This window comes from Populus trichocarpa, chromosome 19 (genome assembly GCF_000002775.5).
Source record: "Populus trichocarpa isolate Nisqually-1 chromosome 19, P.trichocarpa_v4.1, whole genome shotgun sequence".
Lineage (NCBI taxonomy): Eukaryota > Viridiplantae > Streptophyta > Magnoliopsida > Malpighiales > Salicaceae > Populus > Populus trichocarpa.
The window spans coordinates 8,358,539-8,376,392 of NC_037303.2; the positions used below are offsets into that span (position 1 = coordinate 8,358,539).

At 29.1% G+C, this 17,854-nt stretch overlaps 1 protein-coding gene and 1 pseudogene across 3 annotated transcripts; both read left to right on the top strand.

Moving 5' to 3' along the window:
- Window positions 1–3,144: 3,144 nt before the first annotated feature.
- LOC7469849 (histone acetyltransferase MCC1) lies at window positions 3,145–7,238 on the top strand. 3 transcript variants are annotated; one of them, XM_024591871.2, is made up of 7 exons: window positions 3,145–3,351; window positions 4,369–4,582; window positions 4,693–4,837; window positions 5,265–5,364; window positions 5,456–5,684; window positions 6,672–6,772; window positions 7,110–7,238. In XM_024591871.2, coding segments are annotated over exons 2-7 (684 nt in total). In that variant the 5' UTR covers window positions 3,145–3,351; window positions 4,369–4,475; the 3' UTR covers window positions 7,112–7,238. The 3 variants fall into 3 exon arrangements, with proteins under 3 accessions (XP_024447639.1, XP_024447638.1, XP_002325388.1); XM_024591870.2 differs by lacking the exon at window positions 7,110–7,238 and having other exon boundaries at window positions 6,672–6,923; XM_002325352.4 differs by lacking the exon at window positions 7,110–7,238 and having other exon boundaries at window positions 3,146–3,351; window positions 4,383–4,582; window positions 6,672–6,923.
- Window positions 7,239–7,377: 139 nt separating this feature from the next.
- LOC127904752 (protein EXORDIUM-like 6) lies at window positions 7,378–8,106 on the top strand (annotated as a pseudogene).
- The last annotated feature ends 9,748 nt before the right edge of the window (window positions 8,107–17,854 follow it).

Here is a 17,854-nt window from a genome sequence, read left to right on the forward strand (position 1 = left end):
ACCATACAACACCTTAACTTTGATTTTGTTAGAAATGATTTAGAGCCTGTTTAGGAACACGGTGCAAAATCGCGTTCCAAAAAATTTTGATTTTGATTTTGTTAAAAATAATTTTTTTTTATGTTTTCAGATCGTTTGATGTGTTGATTTCAAAAATATTATTTTGATGCATTTCTAAACGAAAAACACTTTAAACCGCAACCACTACCACAATCCCAAACAGGCTTGATCATGATGTGAAAAAGTTGAATTAAAGATACCTTAACAGCTACAATTAAAAAAAAAGGAATAATTATCAATTTAATAATAAGAAATTAAAGTATTATTTCATTGATGAAATTAACATGACATGGGAAAATATTTATTTTCCTTTTCAATATGCTATTTTCTCTTTTGAGAAAGCTATATAATTTTATATTCAACCTTTAATTATCTTTATATTTGAGTATATTACCTTTAATTTTATCTATTTGGGTTACCAACCTTTTATTTTTTTTATTTAATTTATGTGGTTTATTTAATTTGTTAAGTATTGAAATCAATGTTTTAAAACCCGACTGGCCCGACGGGTCGATTCGGGACCCGAGTCTGGAACCGGGCCGGGTTGATGAAAAAATCGGCCAGGGATTTGGCCCGACCAAACTCGATCAACCTTGGTAAACCTAGATGAGACCCGACTATAATATATATATATATATATATATATATATATATATATATATATATATATATATATATATATATATAAAACGTCACCGTTTTATCCTTTTACTGTCAAACGTTTTGACAGTAAAAGGCTAAAACAATGAAGACAAAAAACCTAATCTCTTCAATCTTCAAAGCCATATAAGTTAAGAAGAAGAGCAGAGGAATTTAATCCACACGAAAAAAACTTCAAGGCAAGTCATACCAAGTTTTGTTCCCATGTCTCTTTTGGTTATTAAATTACAAATGGATCTCTATTGTGGCTTTTAAGCTTTTGTGGTTTCTAGCTTTTCTAGTTAGTTCTCTATCTCTAGTATTAATTAATTCTTGCACGCTTCTTCAATCTTTGACACAACTTCTTTTGTGTCACTTGAAGTGGAAACAAAGAGATCTGGGGTTCCTTCATCAGTTTTGGGCAAACTTTTTTTTTCTAGTAAAAACAGAGAAATCGATAATTAGGATTCCTTCTTTGAAACAAATTTTTTTTTGGGAAAACATTGAACATGAACAATTTCTGTTGATTGCAGGAGTGGATTAAAAGGGGGGAAAAGGAGGAAAGAGTGAAGGGAGCAGGCAAGAGGTTTAATAAATTTTGTTGTGATTCAAGATAACTTCTGTAGCTTTTCAACGCAAGGGATTGTTGGATCCAATAACCTATTGATATGTATGATTTTAGAGATGTTCAGGAACAATTTGCTTAAGGACTGTGGTTTATTAAATATTTTTAGCTTTAAATTATTTGAAAAAATATATATTAAACAGTCTATTAATCAAAGTGTTTGTGTTGCTATGTGGTTTTGACTCTAATTTAAGAGGAATGCTTGCTTTCCAGAACCAATCTAAACAATTTATTTTTTTTGTTGATCTGGGTCAACCCATCTGACTCGTGACCCGATCGTTGTACTGGGTTGATCACTTGATCAGGTTTAAAAACTATGATTGAAATGTTCTTCATCATTATCTCCTAATATGTAGGAAAAATGGGTCATAATAAAAAAAATTATGAAAGATAAAAATATATATTTGTTGCCTAATATTTTATTATTTTTTCCATTTGAGTATCTTGTAATCAATTTTACTTGTTTGAGATACCAACTTTTTTTTTTTTTATATATTTGAGTGTTTACTATTAATTCAATTTCTTAGGCATTATTGATACATATGTTATTTCGTGATACACAATAACAAATGAGCCTTAAAATAAATTTTTTCAAAAATTATCAAAAAAGAAAAAAAGAAAATGAAACATAAAAAAAAAGGAAAAGGAAAGGAAAGTAGAAATTGAAACTGGCTTCAAGCACCTATATTTTAAAAATTAAATTAAATTAAATTAATGCTTCTCACTTTTTTGAATTATCATGAACCATTGAAGTAAAAAAACCCAATATTAGCAACAATGGTTCAGGTGGTTGATAATAATGGATTTTGTTATTACATGTAGATTGACAATAATGTTAATTTAATTTTATTTTTCAGATGTGATTTCCTAATATCCACACACTTTAACTTCAATTTATGCAATCCTTTTTCCTTTTCAATTTTTCATTTCCTTTCCTTTTCTGATTATTTAATTTAAATTTAAGTATTTTTTACAATATTTTCATTGAAGACCTACTTTTTACATGTCACATGATAACTAACACATCAATATCTAATAAGTTGAATCACAAGTATACACTCAAATAGAAAAAAAAAGTAATAAAATATTAAATTTAATAATTAAGTTTGATTTCTATCCAATTTTCCATTGTCAACTTTGTGCATTAATTATGCATTGATTATTTCTTCCATGTGAGGTTAGTGGTTTTGATAACCCTTTTCACTTGCAACTCATTTTTAAGTTTGTCAACTACTTTGAATTGTAGAGTCTTTACTTGAATGTTGAAGCATAATGACACTATTAACATATTGAATTTGGTAATTGAATTTGTGTTTTGTAAAAAATAAAATAAAATAAAATTCAAGCTAATTTATGCATTGCTCTATTAATATTTATTTATTTGATACAAGATTTATAATTCTAATAATAATTCAAGAGAAATTTTAGTGTTTAAATAGTAATTAATGATTCATTTTAAAAAAATAACGGACACAAAAATAAGAGAAAATATAAAACCCTTGACCTATAAAAATTAATAAAAATATCTTTATATATAATTTCTTTTCTATTTGTATCTATTTTTTTTTTATAAAAAAATGGGTTATAGAGAATAAAATAATGAAAAATGAATATTTGGCTTTATTGAATTGAATTACTTATAAGCATTAAAATAGAAAAAAATAATAACTTAAATAGATAAAATTAAAATTGAGACATAAAAATAATAAAAAAGTTAGACACCATATTTATACAGTTTTTTTTTTTCTTGGTACACAACTTTATTTTTTTTTAATATATAAAAAAATCACGAAAAAAAAGTGACATTTTGGTGATAGTGAGAAAAAGGTAAAATAGAAAGAAAAAGATCAGCAGAAATCAAATCAAGAACCATTTTTTTTTCCCCATCAAAAGCAAGGCAAAAGAAAACAAAGTCTCTGATTCCTTTCTCAGACCCTCAACTTCCTTCCTTCTCATCTCTGTACACGTTCTTTATGCTTTCAAGATAATATTATCAGCCTCCGAAGCAGCCCTGCAAAATCAGCTAGGTAGTCCTTTTATTCTGTTTTTCAACATTAGATCTCATCTGGGTCTTTGTTTTTTCTTCCAAATTTGACAACCTTTTGTTATCGAACTTCTCACTTCAACTTCGCTTTGTTTATTAATATTCGTTTGAATTTGTTAATGGTTATGCATGGTTGATTTCTTGAGACTGTCTTTCTTTGGGATTGGGAAATAACATGACTTCCTCTCTTTGTCTCTCTCTCAACCCTGGTTTTGTTGCTTAAGAATTGAATAGAATAATATTCTGTTGTTATTTTCAAGATGTGGGTTTGTGGTGAAATGGTGCAATCTCTTCTATTTCTATTCGCTTAATTATCTGTACGTAGCATATCCCCCTCTCCTGGGGGGGGGGGGGGGTGAGTGATGTCTTAGCAATCAATTGTAATCCTTTTGTCTCTGAATCTTCTTATGAATTACATGATTTGTACCACGATGACTAGCACATGGGAACGCAGCAACAAATTTGAAGAATCTCTATTCTCGAGGAAAGCATTTTTGTATTAAGACTCTGTAATCCTTACTGCCTATGGACACAGCATAAGTTCGAAGAATTTATTATCTCAAGGCAAGATGTTAATTATGAAAGTTATACGAAGTTGGCTACACATGGGATGCAAAACATGATCAGTGGGGGGTCCATGTTCTTTTTATTTTTGCTTTAACCCTGCGGGTTCATCAAGTGGCAAAGTGATTGAGCTTAAGATGCGTGGAAGGCACACGCTCATGGTTCATCCCCCCATGTTTTTGAGGATGAACAAGCTTGTGTTTTGGCAACCTACTCATGATCCAGCTTTTCATGGGCTAGCATGATTCTAATGGATCTGGGGTTTATGTGCCTTTGATAGGGTAAAAAGATAACAAAACAAAAGAAAACAATATCTATTCTTTTATGCTTTGTCATCTCCTGACTTTTGTTTCTTTACTGTACTCTTGCGTTGTAGTGCTTTCTTTGTTTTTTCTACTGTAACAAACTGAGGACAGTGTAATTTTCTGTGTTCAAGCACCTGATATACAGAGGCATGACTAATGTGGTATAAATGGAAGAAGTCCAGCTGCAAGTTCTACAAATTTACCATATCTTTGTAGGGGATTAACAGAAAAGCCATCAATGGTGAACCAAAAAATTTCTCATCGTCCAACCATATGCTACAGACCTATACAACCTTCTGATTTGGAGGTATTAGAGCGATTACATGCTGATATATTCCCTATCAGGTTGATTGCTTCATCTAATGCTCCTTTTCTTTTTCTTCTGATTTTTCTCTTTGTTATAATTTGTAACATGCTTTTCTTGCTTCTATATTGAAATGATTTCCTCCTTTCAGGTACGAGGAAGAGTTTTTCCAAAGTGTTGTTCATGCACGTGATATTGTTTCCTGGGCTGCAGTCGACCGCAGTCGACCTAATGGTCACAGTGATGAACTTATTGGATTTGTTACTGCACGGATTGTACTGGCAAAAGAAACTGAGGTGAGTTTTCTACTTTTCCAAGGGGCATTACTTGTATCTGTGCCTCACACTGGCATATTAGGCATACCCCTGTGTGATGCAGCAACAAATAAAAGATATTCCCAAGAACCATTGAGCCGATTATGACTGGATAACCGAAGCTCACATCTCTACACAACTCCTGTGACAAATATGGGCAAACAAATTTCCTTATTTAAATGTCCAGGTTATTTTAATGTTGCATCTGAGTGAGATTGGGCTATAAATGTTTTCTAACAAGGTAATTGCAACCCATCACATTCATCAGATGTAGGATGCAGCTGGATTCTTCATTCAAGCTTTGTTCATTTTTCATTATCGAATATGTGTAATTTTGAAATCATTATTTCATTCCATAAATTATGTCTCTCTTTCTACTAATTCATGTGAACCTACACCTGCTTTGTAGATAGGAGATTTGCTCATATACGACCCCTTGAAACCAGATCAAACACTAGTTTACATCATGACACTTGGAGTAGTAGAAACTTACAGAAATCTTGGAATAGGTGGGATCTGCACCACAAAGGACTTTACTTTGAAATGCCTGCTGAAATTTGTCTTGCTTTATAATTGATTACTTGGTTGTTTAATTTGCAGCAAGGTCTCTTATTCGTCAGGTCATTAAATATGCTTCAAGTTTTCCGACATGTCATGCAGTTTACCTGCATGTGATCTCTTACAACATTCCTGCTATTCATTTGTACAAAAAAATGTCATTCAAGTGTATACGAAGGTTGCAAGGCTTTTATCTAATCAACGGCCAGCATTATGATTCATTCTTGTTTGTTTACTATGTAAATGGTGGTTGTTCTCCTTGCTCACCATTGTAAGTATAAATTAGTTTTTATCATTTATGATAGATATCCTTTTATTTCATAATTTGCATTTGTGTTTTTCTGTAAGAAAATTGCCTCTTTTTTGGTGGTGTGTGCTGTTTTGAGGGAATCATAAATTATTTAAAAGGTAGGACTGTCTACAAATCTTCCATCTTGGGCACCCTTACTTTGCAGAACATGATTGGTTCATATTCTTTAACTCACCTTGGTAGTTGAGGTTGTTTCACCTGCTCATAAATTTTCGAAGATGGAGTAATATTGTTTGTTTCACTCTGACTGGGTACATGATTCTAATTTCTTATGTCCTTGTATTTCTTTTTCTTTTTGCATGAATATCTTGTATATTGTTTTTTCATCCATGGATTGCTGTTTTGCTTTTTCACTGTTAATTTAATGATCACCATATAAATAAAAGAAGGCACCATAGTGACAGGAAATAAAATTTGCTATTTGACTTCTTTAAGTATAACCGGAAAAGGAAAAATTGTGAATACCTCTTTTAAGACAAAACAACAGTTCAATGAAATAAATTTACTAGTGAAGAGTGGTTTTTGTTTATGTATACTGATGAGCATACAGAACTCTTGTAAAACAGAAACTAGAGGTATTGAACTATAAATTGCATTGCATTTGTTACTTTCTTTTTACAAATTCTGTGTTTCTAGAACGATGATATGAATTGTAATGCTCATAACTTAAGAAATTTCTGGGTTCTATCATGGGGGCATGAGGCTGAAAATTTGTTTGGAATCTGACAATATCGAACAACATTCCATATTTATTTCTTTGGCCACGTGCATTGTAAGCATGTAATGATGCCAGATTCCATGATGCACTTATATCTTCATGTCATGTTGATTGCCTTATTTTCTATTTGTAAGAATCAGATTCTTGCAGCATGCACATGTCCTGTTTGATATGGCCAGGAAAATATCCAGATTTCTTAATGTCGAGCAAAATGTTTAATTTGCGTGCAGAGAGCTTCTTGTAGCTGCAGTGAGTTACATGACAAGCAGTCTCAAGACCGTAGCTGCGAGGCTAAGGAAAAATGAAGAGGAGTCACCAAAATTGCCCAAATGTAAAGAAACCAATTTTCTTATATCAATGCAAGCCAAGAGAAACCTCACAACTGAATGCACTGGTTATGAATGTGTGTAATCTGTGTTCACTTTGTTGCATGATAAACTGGGATTGAAAGAAAACGAGGAAATAAATTGATTTACATGCAATGTTCTCCCCTTCCCTGCGCCTTGGGGTTTCTATTTTTATTATCCACTCCCTCTTGTTGGCTGTTGCAATTTTTGGCTTCTTCATTAAGGACTTGATCTATTTTTACTTCTTTCATTGTTTTGCTGCGAAAAGTCATTGGTCAATATACATGTTCCATGTATGATTTACTAATTTTTCCATTGCAGGATATGTGCTGGGACGTCTATGCCTGGTGGCTGACTGTTTGTAATCAGTGTTGCAAATATTATAACACCTTATGATTTTGATTACCTTGCTAACTCAATGAATGGATGTAACAAGTCATTTTGCATCTCCATCATGTATTGCAGTAGATGAGTTTGTTTCCTAGATTTTTCTTTTTCTGTAAGAATGAAGGGTAAGAATGGTTGGTCCGGCGGGTTACGAGGCTGTGATAAATTTCTCACAGTTCTCCGGACGACAGGAATGAGTTGTCTCTCCTATCCCTATCCATCCAAAACTTAAATGAATAAAAAGCCTTTCCTCTGCCTCAACCAAATTGTCTGCAAAAATTCCAAGGACTGAGGCAATAATCTCCGTGAAATTTAGTCTTCAACAATTTACGTAAGAAGAGCTGTCTGGTGGTAACCTATTTTTAGAGCACTAACAGCCTTTACATGCATGCAAAGCCACCAAAAGTTTTAACGTGTGATAAATGGTGACCGAGGGAGTAGATAGGCAGAAAATCTGGCAATAGCGTCGTCTCTCCCAAGTCGCCCTCTTGATCTTTCTCTCTGCTTGCTCCTCCTCTTCTTCCCTGCGTGTCTAAGCACCGATAACACTCCCATAACCTACCATGGGGCCCCTCTTCTGACAGGAAACCTAAACCTCACTCTTATTTGGTACGGTCAATTCGGGCGTGCCCAAAAAAATGCCATTAGAGCCTTTGTTGAATCCTTACATTACAATGCGGGGCCCAGCTTTCAAGCTCAAGTCTCATCATGGTGGGATATTATTGAGAGCTACAAAGTGGTTGCCGGGAAGGGAAGTTGCCCTATCAACGTAAAAGTTGTGAAGCAAGTGACTGATCCAAAATATTCAGCAGGGAAAGTTATTACCAGCGATTTTATTCAGCAACTTTTGCAGAAGGTGACCGATGGAGACTCTAACGCCATCTCTGTTCTTTTTACAGACAGAGATGGTGGAATAAATCAAATAAATTAATTTATAATTAATTTAATGATTAGTTGATTTATATTTAAAGATTATATATAATGTATAGAAATTTATCATGATCTTTCAAATATTATGATAATTATATTAATTTCTCAATGTAATTATTTATTCATCAACAATATTTTGATTTAAATATTATAACATAAAGTGTATCTATTATGTCAAACCATATTTGTTCTCAACACTATAATTATTGATTATTTGAATAAAATTTAAATTTTTTTTCAGATCTCATTCCATCTTTTGCAAGGATTTACAATTAATACTATTTGAGAATAGATTGAACATTTTTCCTAATTCACCTAGGTAATGAATTATTTCTTGATTACTTAAATATATCTATATAGTTCATGTCATACTCAATATCTGCGGTAAGGTTGGATGTTACATCTGTCTATTTTTATCCTTAATTAGAACAATGTGTAGTATGATCAAAATATAACACTCCCTATATAAGATAACTTAGTGATCTCAAGTTTAAATATCACTGACACAACCTTTATGTGAGACTTTCCATAGACACAAGAGATCACTCTATATGAGATTCTCACGTGGGTCAGTTTAATATACATGTCATCTGACAAACATCTACATATTAGTTTTAGGTAACCCTCATACCTTAACTTATGAGAACAACTATTTTCTTTCATAAAGAAAAGAACATAATATATACCAGTTTCAACAACTCTAATTAATGTTCAATTTTAATGAAGCATTAACTAGAACATTTAGGAACAATGCTTTGATGTAATAGAAATCTCATAATTATAATAACTTTATAATTTCTTTTGCAAAGCATTTTTGTCCAAGAACTTTATCTTTACTCTAAATTCATTAATCAAATATTAATTTATTAATAAAATATTTGATGAATATTAAAGATAAATAAACCTTTATTAATAAATTAAATATATTTACATGAACAAAGTCAATGCCACATGTAACCAATTGATTGGCTACAAGAAAAAAAATGATGCATAGTTTGTTCATCCTTAAAATTTAGCCACTGTGGTGGCCACAAAAACATGATCTTTTGTTTTTTACCCAAAAATCTATTCCCCCTCCCCTCAAAACACCTAGGAAACACCTTAGAAACCTTGTTAAACCAATCCATGGTCACAGAAAACATTTAAACCCATCCTAAAACCTGAAATTCACCCAAAACAAAACAAAAAAACTTCTCGAGTTCAGATATGATTTTTTAGGTGTTTGAAGGTAAAAAAAAAACATATAATCTTAACTCCCATTATCATATGGAACCATTTGATACAAAAGTGACCATTTTAGTGGCCAAATTCCTCACTATCGGACACTATCTCTCTCTACTAGAACCCGACATCCTCTCTCTCCTCCAACAAAAAAAAAACTAGAAAAACAAGTAAAATAAAGTTTGATATCAAAATTGTATTTTGTAAAATTCAAGGGACTAATCACCTAATAGTTAAAAAAGATGGGATACTCAAATAAATTGTTGACCAAAATTTTAAATCTGTCACTAGTGTTATCCGCTTTCTTCACTTCATTCCCCTTTCTTTTAATTCAACCCTCTTATATATATATATATATATATAAACATGCAATTAAGCTCTAATTTGGCCTGAAAAAAGTTAATTGTGTAAAAACAAAATTGACGATCAAAATAAAAATTTTAAAAAATTATATTATTGCAATTCATAATAAAATATGAGAGGGTGAACAATGTTTTTGTAAACAATAAAAACACCACATTTTAGCTTTATCTATAATAATCCTAAATATATGTCTTGGTTGTATTTTTTTTTTAAAAGCAAAACTCTTGTTTTGTTCTTCATAGTTTTCAGCTAGCTTTTATTATTTTGACATAATCCTGATTGAATTTTTTTTTTTTTCAAGAAAGGAAAAAAACTCGAAGTTCATTATCTCTGTTTACATGCTTGCATGTGATCTGTCCGTGCACTTTTCACTTTGTATAAGCACTACTTTTCACTTTTCACCTGCATATATTTACACTTACACGAAAAGACTGTTTTTCATGGTTTCTTTCACTAATATCTTACCACAATTATCATGTCTTACTTGCAAAATAGGCAGAAACTCCAAATATATAATCCCACGCATAGAGAGAGTGCCAGGTTAAATAAATGGACATAATGAAGGTATTATTTATCTTTAAATATAGTTGAGATTCATATTCGGTGATATGGTTAGTGTTTTTTAAATTATTTATTATTTGAAAAGGCATTAAACTGCTGCTTTTTTATGTGTGTTTTTTTTTAATATAATTTTAATGTAAAAAATAAAAAAAATTAAAAACATTTTACACCAGATTATCAAATACGTATATTTATTTATGTTTTTTTTATACGAATCCCTTGTCTCTAGCTATTAAGATTTCATTTTCATACCAACTCAAAACATGTTTATTGGGCTCTAAGTATAAACAAGCAGGAATTATCGAGGTATTTTGTGGAAATAGATATAATATGTTTAATTGCAGAAATTTTTAAAATGAAAAAATTGAATTATATAATAATTATAATAACCCTGATCGACTTGACTAATTGTATATAAAGTGTACATGTATGTATTCACATATAGTTTTCGCCGGTTGAAATTTGAGACCATTGCACATCTATTGGGCCCTGAAATACTCAATTACTCCAGTTATTGGGCCCTGAAATAAAAAAAAAGCCGAACAAAGCCCATTTAAATCCACAGAAATCAAGATAAAAACAATAGTCTGAATAATGTTTTGTGGGATGATGCACCCGTGAAAGCACAACTCTTTTTATTTTATTTATTTATTTTATAATATTTACCCGAACAAGATAACCTCCCGGTTCAAGTTGAATAATATGAAAAAGTACACACAAAAAATAAAAAGATATTCAAGGAATATTTATTGATTTTAATATGCAACTGTGGTCTGGTTTCTTTCTCATGAAGAGTAGGAGTAGGAGTAGGTAGCAATTAGCATAAAATGAAAATGGTCTGTGACTTGTGAGAGTAGATAATGATGTAAGGTTTGGAGGAAAACTCCGGGAAGCTCCACCACCCCACTTTGACTAGTTCTGCACATGATGTATGTAATCAATCATGTGCTGTATACAACTTTTTGACTGCCGCAGAGAATTGGAGTTCTCTTCTTATCCCGATTTATTTTTATATTTTAAAAATATTTTAAAAATAAATTTTATTTTTTTATTTTTTTATATGAATAAAAAATACTTTAAAAAATAATCGCAACTATAATCTCAAATAAATAACTTTAAATATTATTAAAAATTTGAAGCCAGATAGAAATTGAATGATGCTTCAAATCAATTTTTCTTTTTTTCTTTTTTAATTATCGAGTAGTTAATAGAGTCTCTCGAAGGAAAGCACTTGGACAACACAATGAACATTAATGGTCGAGCAATTGGGTTGATTCCGCAGAAATAATCAAATGTTAGTGGTAAATTTTATTGTACTAATTTCTATTTATTATATCCCAAAAGTGATATTAAAAATAAAAAAATTAAAAGAGGAGGGGTTTTATTATGCTTCTCCTCGCAAAACAATAATTATTATAATAGTATTTTTTTCTCCTTTGGTATTTTTTTTATTAATCTATGTTTTTTTTTTCAGTTTTAATTCCATCACTTGACATTAAACTATTGAGAATTAAATTTAATGATTTTTTTTAATTTATTTTTTATGAGGTTATCTCAATCTCATTACCTAAACCACAAGTTTGACGGTTTAACTTGATTAACTCAAGTTTTTTTTTTCTAATTGATTTTTTTTCTCAAGTTCATCATTTAATTGATTGATAATTAATTAAACTTCTTGATTTATTTCATTTTACTTTCTATGAGGTTGTCTTCATCTCATAACTCTGGGATACGAGTTTGACGGATTAACTTGGTTGAATCAAGTCGGTTTTTTATGCTCTTTTTTATCATTTTTTTTTAATTTCATCTTTTAACACTAGGTTGATTATAAATTGAACTTCATAATTTATTTCAGTTTATGATGGGTTATCTCGGTCTCATGATCCGGGTTGCGGGTTTGGTAGGTTGACTTGAGTCATTTTTTCTAGTCATTTTTTTAATTTTTTTAATTTTATTATTCAATATTGGGTATTTTGGAAATTAGGTTTCATAATTTTTATTTTCTTTCCATGAGGTTATTATAATCTCATGACCTAACATGTTGATTGACAGGTTAGCCCGGATTTATCCAAATCAATACAATATATTGTCCTTTCAATATTTATAAAAAATATCATATTCAATATTTATTTTGAGTCAAAATATGTTTTATCGATTGTCTGGGTTGCTTTTGAACATGGTAAGTCGACTTGGTCACATTAGATCAATCCCTAAATGATTTAAAATTATTTTATACTAGAAAAAACATTAGCAATGCCTCGATATTTCTTTATGTTAAAAAAGCTTTTGTCTAACTCGCAATGTAGTGCATACCATTAAATAATATTCAATGGAATAGTTGTCTGTAAAATTTTTCCATGACTAAAAAAACCATGGAGCTAGGATTTAGAGGTAGAATGATCTTTTTATCATGATTCAATGTCATTTTTAAATTGTTTGAGGGTAGATTAGTCATTTTAATTTTTTAGAACAATTAAATTACTTAAATATCTTTTGAACAAAAAAAATGATGGCTTTAACCCAAGGGTATTTATGTCTTTTTCTTATATTCAAATGAAGTTACTTAGCTACTCCTGAGTTCAAAATTAACAAAACTATCCTCTAGGGGTGTTTAGGTCTTTTCATCATGGTTTTTTTTGGTTAACATCAAGTTAACTCATGGGCATTTTTGTATTTTAATAAATGTTTAAGAAAAAAACATTTGTTGGTGTGTGCCAAGCACACGCAAGAGCGTCTCCCATGCCCTTCAAGCGACATGTGTGAAGTTGTCTAGTCACCAAATGCTGTATTTTCTTGTGATGTTTGAAAGGTGTTGGCGCCTCCTCCACGATGAGGTGGTGCGTTTGCCAAACACACCTTCAATTTAGCATCGACAACCATTTATTTTTTTCCTTCTCTCTATCCACCTCGAATTCTAAGCCAACTCCTTAAAAATTTTAGACTAACCCCTTCAATTTTTTCCTTAACAATTAGCCCCTGCCCTTTTGATTACTATTTTATTTATTTTTATATCTATAATTTTATCATCCTTGGGTTTTTTTTTCTATCAAATTTGATCTCTATTCTTTTGATTTTATTTTTATCTTGGCAAGTGTTTTTTTAATTAATATTTTTTTTTCAATTTCATCATTCAGAATTAAATTAGTTGAGAATTAAGTTTTTTTATTGAACCCGGATCTATAATTTTATGGGTTATGAGTTTGGTGATTAGACCAGGTTTAGAAGGTTCACTCCAAGTTCGCTTGGTTTTTGTTTTCCTTTGTTTAAGCTGATTGTTTTTTGTTTTCATCATTTAGCATTTATTCAATTGGAGATTGAGTTTTATTCTTTCTATTAATTTGCTTTTCATACAAATTTTTGTTGCTCTTGAAAATGACCTTAATTATCTCGAGTCTTTTTATTTGTCATTTTTTATTGGGTTTTTTTGGATAATTATTTAAATTGATGAATAATGTTTTTAAAAATAATTCATAAAATAATAAAAATCAATTTCGTCCCCCTTTAATTTTTTAATCTTTTGAATTTAGTCCTTATTTTTTATTACTATTTATTTTATTTGAGATAAATTTTAGTTTTTTTTTTAATTTCATCCTCAAATTTTTTTATATCAAATTTGATCGCCATTTTTTTGTTTGGAAATTTTTTTAAATTGATATTTTTTTTTCCATTCCATCATTTGACATTAGATTGATTGAGAATTGAGATTTGATATTGAGCGGGGTCTATGATTTCATAGGTTTTGGGTCTTAGAGATTAACCCAACATTGAGAGGTTCTCCTGGGTTTACTTTGTTCTTTTTTCCCTTTCTATAAGTTATGTTTTTTTTAGTTTTATCCCTCAACACTTATTTAATTAAAGACTAGGTTCTGTTATTTTTATTTATTTGTTTTTTTGTAGGATTTTTTTACTAATTTTAAAAATGAGCGAGGCTTTTTTGGGTCTTTTTATTTGTTGTTTTTTATTGGATATATTTTAGCTAATCAATATTAAATTGGTTGATAATTAAGTTTCTTGATCCAACCCGAGTTTAGGATTTAATAATGTGTTGTAAATTTGAAACCTTAGCCCAAATTTAGAAGGTTTACCTATGTTTACTTTGTTTATTTTTTTTTCTTTTTTTTACACTTGTATGTTTTAAATTTTATTATTTAATATTTATATCATTAGCAATTAGATTTTTTTTATCTGTTTTTTATATGATTTTTGTTAATTTTTAAAATGAGCTGAATTATCTTAATTTTTTTTTTTTTTTTTGTAGATTCCCCATCTTTTTTATTGATTGGGTTTATGCCTCGCGTCTCATTTTTTAAAACTTTTTTAAAATATGGTTGCATCTCTCGAGTAACTTTTCTTTTACCAATAAGAAAAATATTATAGTCCAAGGCATAGCACGAACCGACAAATCCTGTTTTAAACTAGTTTGCAACTAATTAGGTTTACTTCACCAATAACGTATGAAGGGAATGTAGATAATTAATTGAGTTTATTGTTTTCAACTATTAAAAGTATAATCAGTTATATATATATAGAAAATAACTACAAGGCATTGTTAAGTTTAACTCTTAATATAAATAGTTAATAACTTTGTGTCGTGAGTTCAAAATCTAGGGGCACTTTATTTTCTTTTAAACTATAGACAACTTGTTATTTATTTTCCTTAAAAAAAAAAAAAATGAAGGGATAATATCATGTTGCTTGGGTCTGTCTCAGCCCACACGCCTAGATTTTATTATTAAATCTTTTAAGTATTTTTATATTTTTTTTATCATTTGAGCTTTTAAAAAATTATTTTATCTTTTCAATTTCATTTTGTAATATGAATTTTTTTTAGGTTTTTTTTTAATTTTTTTTTAATTATATCCTTTAATATGAAGTTTTTATGTAATTTTATATTTTAATATTGTATTTATGGTTAATCGATTCTTGTATTTTTTTTATCAATTAATAAAAGCATTTTGACATTTTGTTTTATCTTTCATATTTTCAATTTCATCTTTTAATATGAGGCTTTTATTTTCTTTAGGTTTTTTGACTCTCTTTTTTTATCGTCTATATTTTTTTCAATTCCATCCTTTAATATGTAGTTTTTATTTAATTTTATAATTTAGTATTGAGTTGATGGTAAATCGGTTTTTGTATTTTTATCATGTAATAAAATAAAAAATTAATTCGATCTAATAAATTACATAACTCAAGTCTCAAGTTTGATAGTTTTACTAGGGTTAATCCGATCTATTTTGTTTTTCTTTGGGATTTTTTCTTTGGATCTGCCCAACCAACAAGGTCACGTCAGGGCAATTTCCACGCGATTTTATTTAAAATCCAGGCTAAGCAAATAGTCAGGTTAGAAGTTTTCAAGATTGAACCATTATACCAAGTTTAATAATAATACAAAAATAAATTTACAGTCTATGTATTAAATTTTTTACATTTCAAAAAATTTTAATTCAACCCGCAGCAAAAACACAATAACAAACTAGTGTACATATAATCCGACTGCATATCCAACATAAAATATTGTGTTTCACACCTTTATTTATATTTATATTATATCAAAATTTATTTTCATAAATAAAACTAATCGTACATAGATCGATGTATTAGATTTACAAAACGCTAATGGACAAACTCGATTTTAATAGCTTCAGGTTGAATTTTATTAACTGAGTCAATCACTTTAATATATATATATATATATATATATATATATATATATGACTCAATTTCAGATCAGTAGTATAATGCCAATTAATTGTAAGGTAGAACTACAATCACTATATATGGTCGTTCCTTTTCTGTGTTCCTTTTTTTTATTCCATTTATTTATTAGCTAAGGGCGCAGGATAATTGCAGTCAATCACTTAGGATATCTTCATGCAAATGGAAATCAATGATACGATATGATGATGACCTACAAGAGATTCTGTTTACGTCTTTTTCTCTATCTCCATGCAAATTAAAAACCAAAAGAAAAAAAATAAAATAAATTAGAGTTTGGTCTGCACTTGACTGTCGATTCCAATTCAAGCACCATCTTATTTAATACCCATGGACGCTTCCCAATAAATATACTCTTTTCCTTTAATTAATATTTTTTTTTATTAACGTGGATGTCCTGCTAGCGTGCATGTATTTCGACTAATCTCATGGATCCTGAAATTAACAATCATATAAATATCTAGTCTAGTGACTTTAAGGTTTGTGAGACTAGAATTGATAATCTCTAGATAACAAATCTTAAGTTTGATCAGTTGAGTTATACCTCTCATGATTTTTTATTATTAATTATTATAGTTTAATGATAATGGTTTGAACTATGTATTATGATTATGATTATGATAATAATAATTATTAATCTTTTGAAAGAAGATATCATAATTTAAATTTGAGAATTTATTTGTAGCTAGCAGCCAGTTAAACTTTGCCTAATGTTGTTACCCTTGATTTTATGGATGTTAACAATTAATAAATGAAATCTGTCGTCGAACTTGATTAATAAGAATCTTGCTCGACTAATATATTAATAAATTTATAGTTTGTTCGACTAATAAGAAGATTATGTGATAAAAAAAATATTCTAGATGACTTTTTATTCATCTACGAGTATTATTAGATATTCTTATTTAGTTTTTGTAAAGGATTCAATTCTTATATACTATAGATTATTATTTTTTATTTGTTTTTAACATCATAAACGGTTCAAAATAAGGATTTCTTAATTAGGAAATGACTTTTGGATCCATTTTAATTCCTTTTTTTTTTTGTTGTAAAGAAAAATAGCTCTAGGTTTGATAATAAGTACTATTTAAATAGAGTCTTGTTCATTTTAATTAATTTGCTTAATTATCTCGTATCAACAATTAAATACAAGTTTTATATTTTAAGAATTATTTTCAATTCTTGCAATTTATTTTTAGTAACTTTATAATTTTAACTTTATGCTTAATTATCCTTATTTAGAAGTTTTATTTACTGCTTTCGTTATAACTTTATATACGGCTTTCTTTAAATGCTTTTCTTAAAAAGATTTTATTTATTTATTGTATTTCTTAGCATGCATTCTTATATTAAATTTTAGTATTTGTGTTAGATCTCTGCTAAATACAAACTTCGTAATTAATTACTCCATGTTAGTTTTTTTTTTGGTTGTTGTTTATTGCTCTACTCTAATTTTAGCTTTATAATTCAATATTTAATAAAAACATCTATGATGTATCACTCAATTTGAACTTTATAGATTACTAATTATACAAGGATTTTATAATCAAAACAATTTAAGAATACATGGAACATTTTTTTTAATTTATCTAGGGTGGTCAATTCTTTCTTAATCTTTCACATACATTTGTAGAACATTGACCAGAAGTATTTAAAAACAATGCTTTAATGTAATAAGAATCCTTACAATTATAATCACTTTATAATTGTATTTGTAAAATGTTTTTATCCTAAGAACTTTATTTTTGCCCTGGACTTATTAATCGTACTTAAATGAAAGATGCCTTTATAAAATTATAAATAAAATAAATCTATTTTATGAATAAAGTTAGTGCAACATATAACCGCTGGATTGGCTATAAGACACACACATATGTCTTATAGCC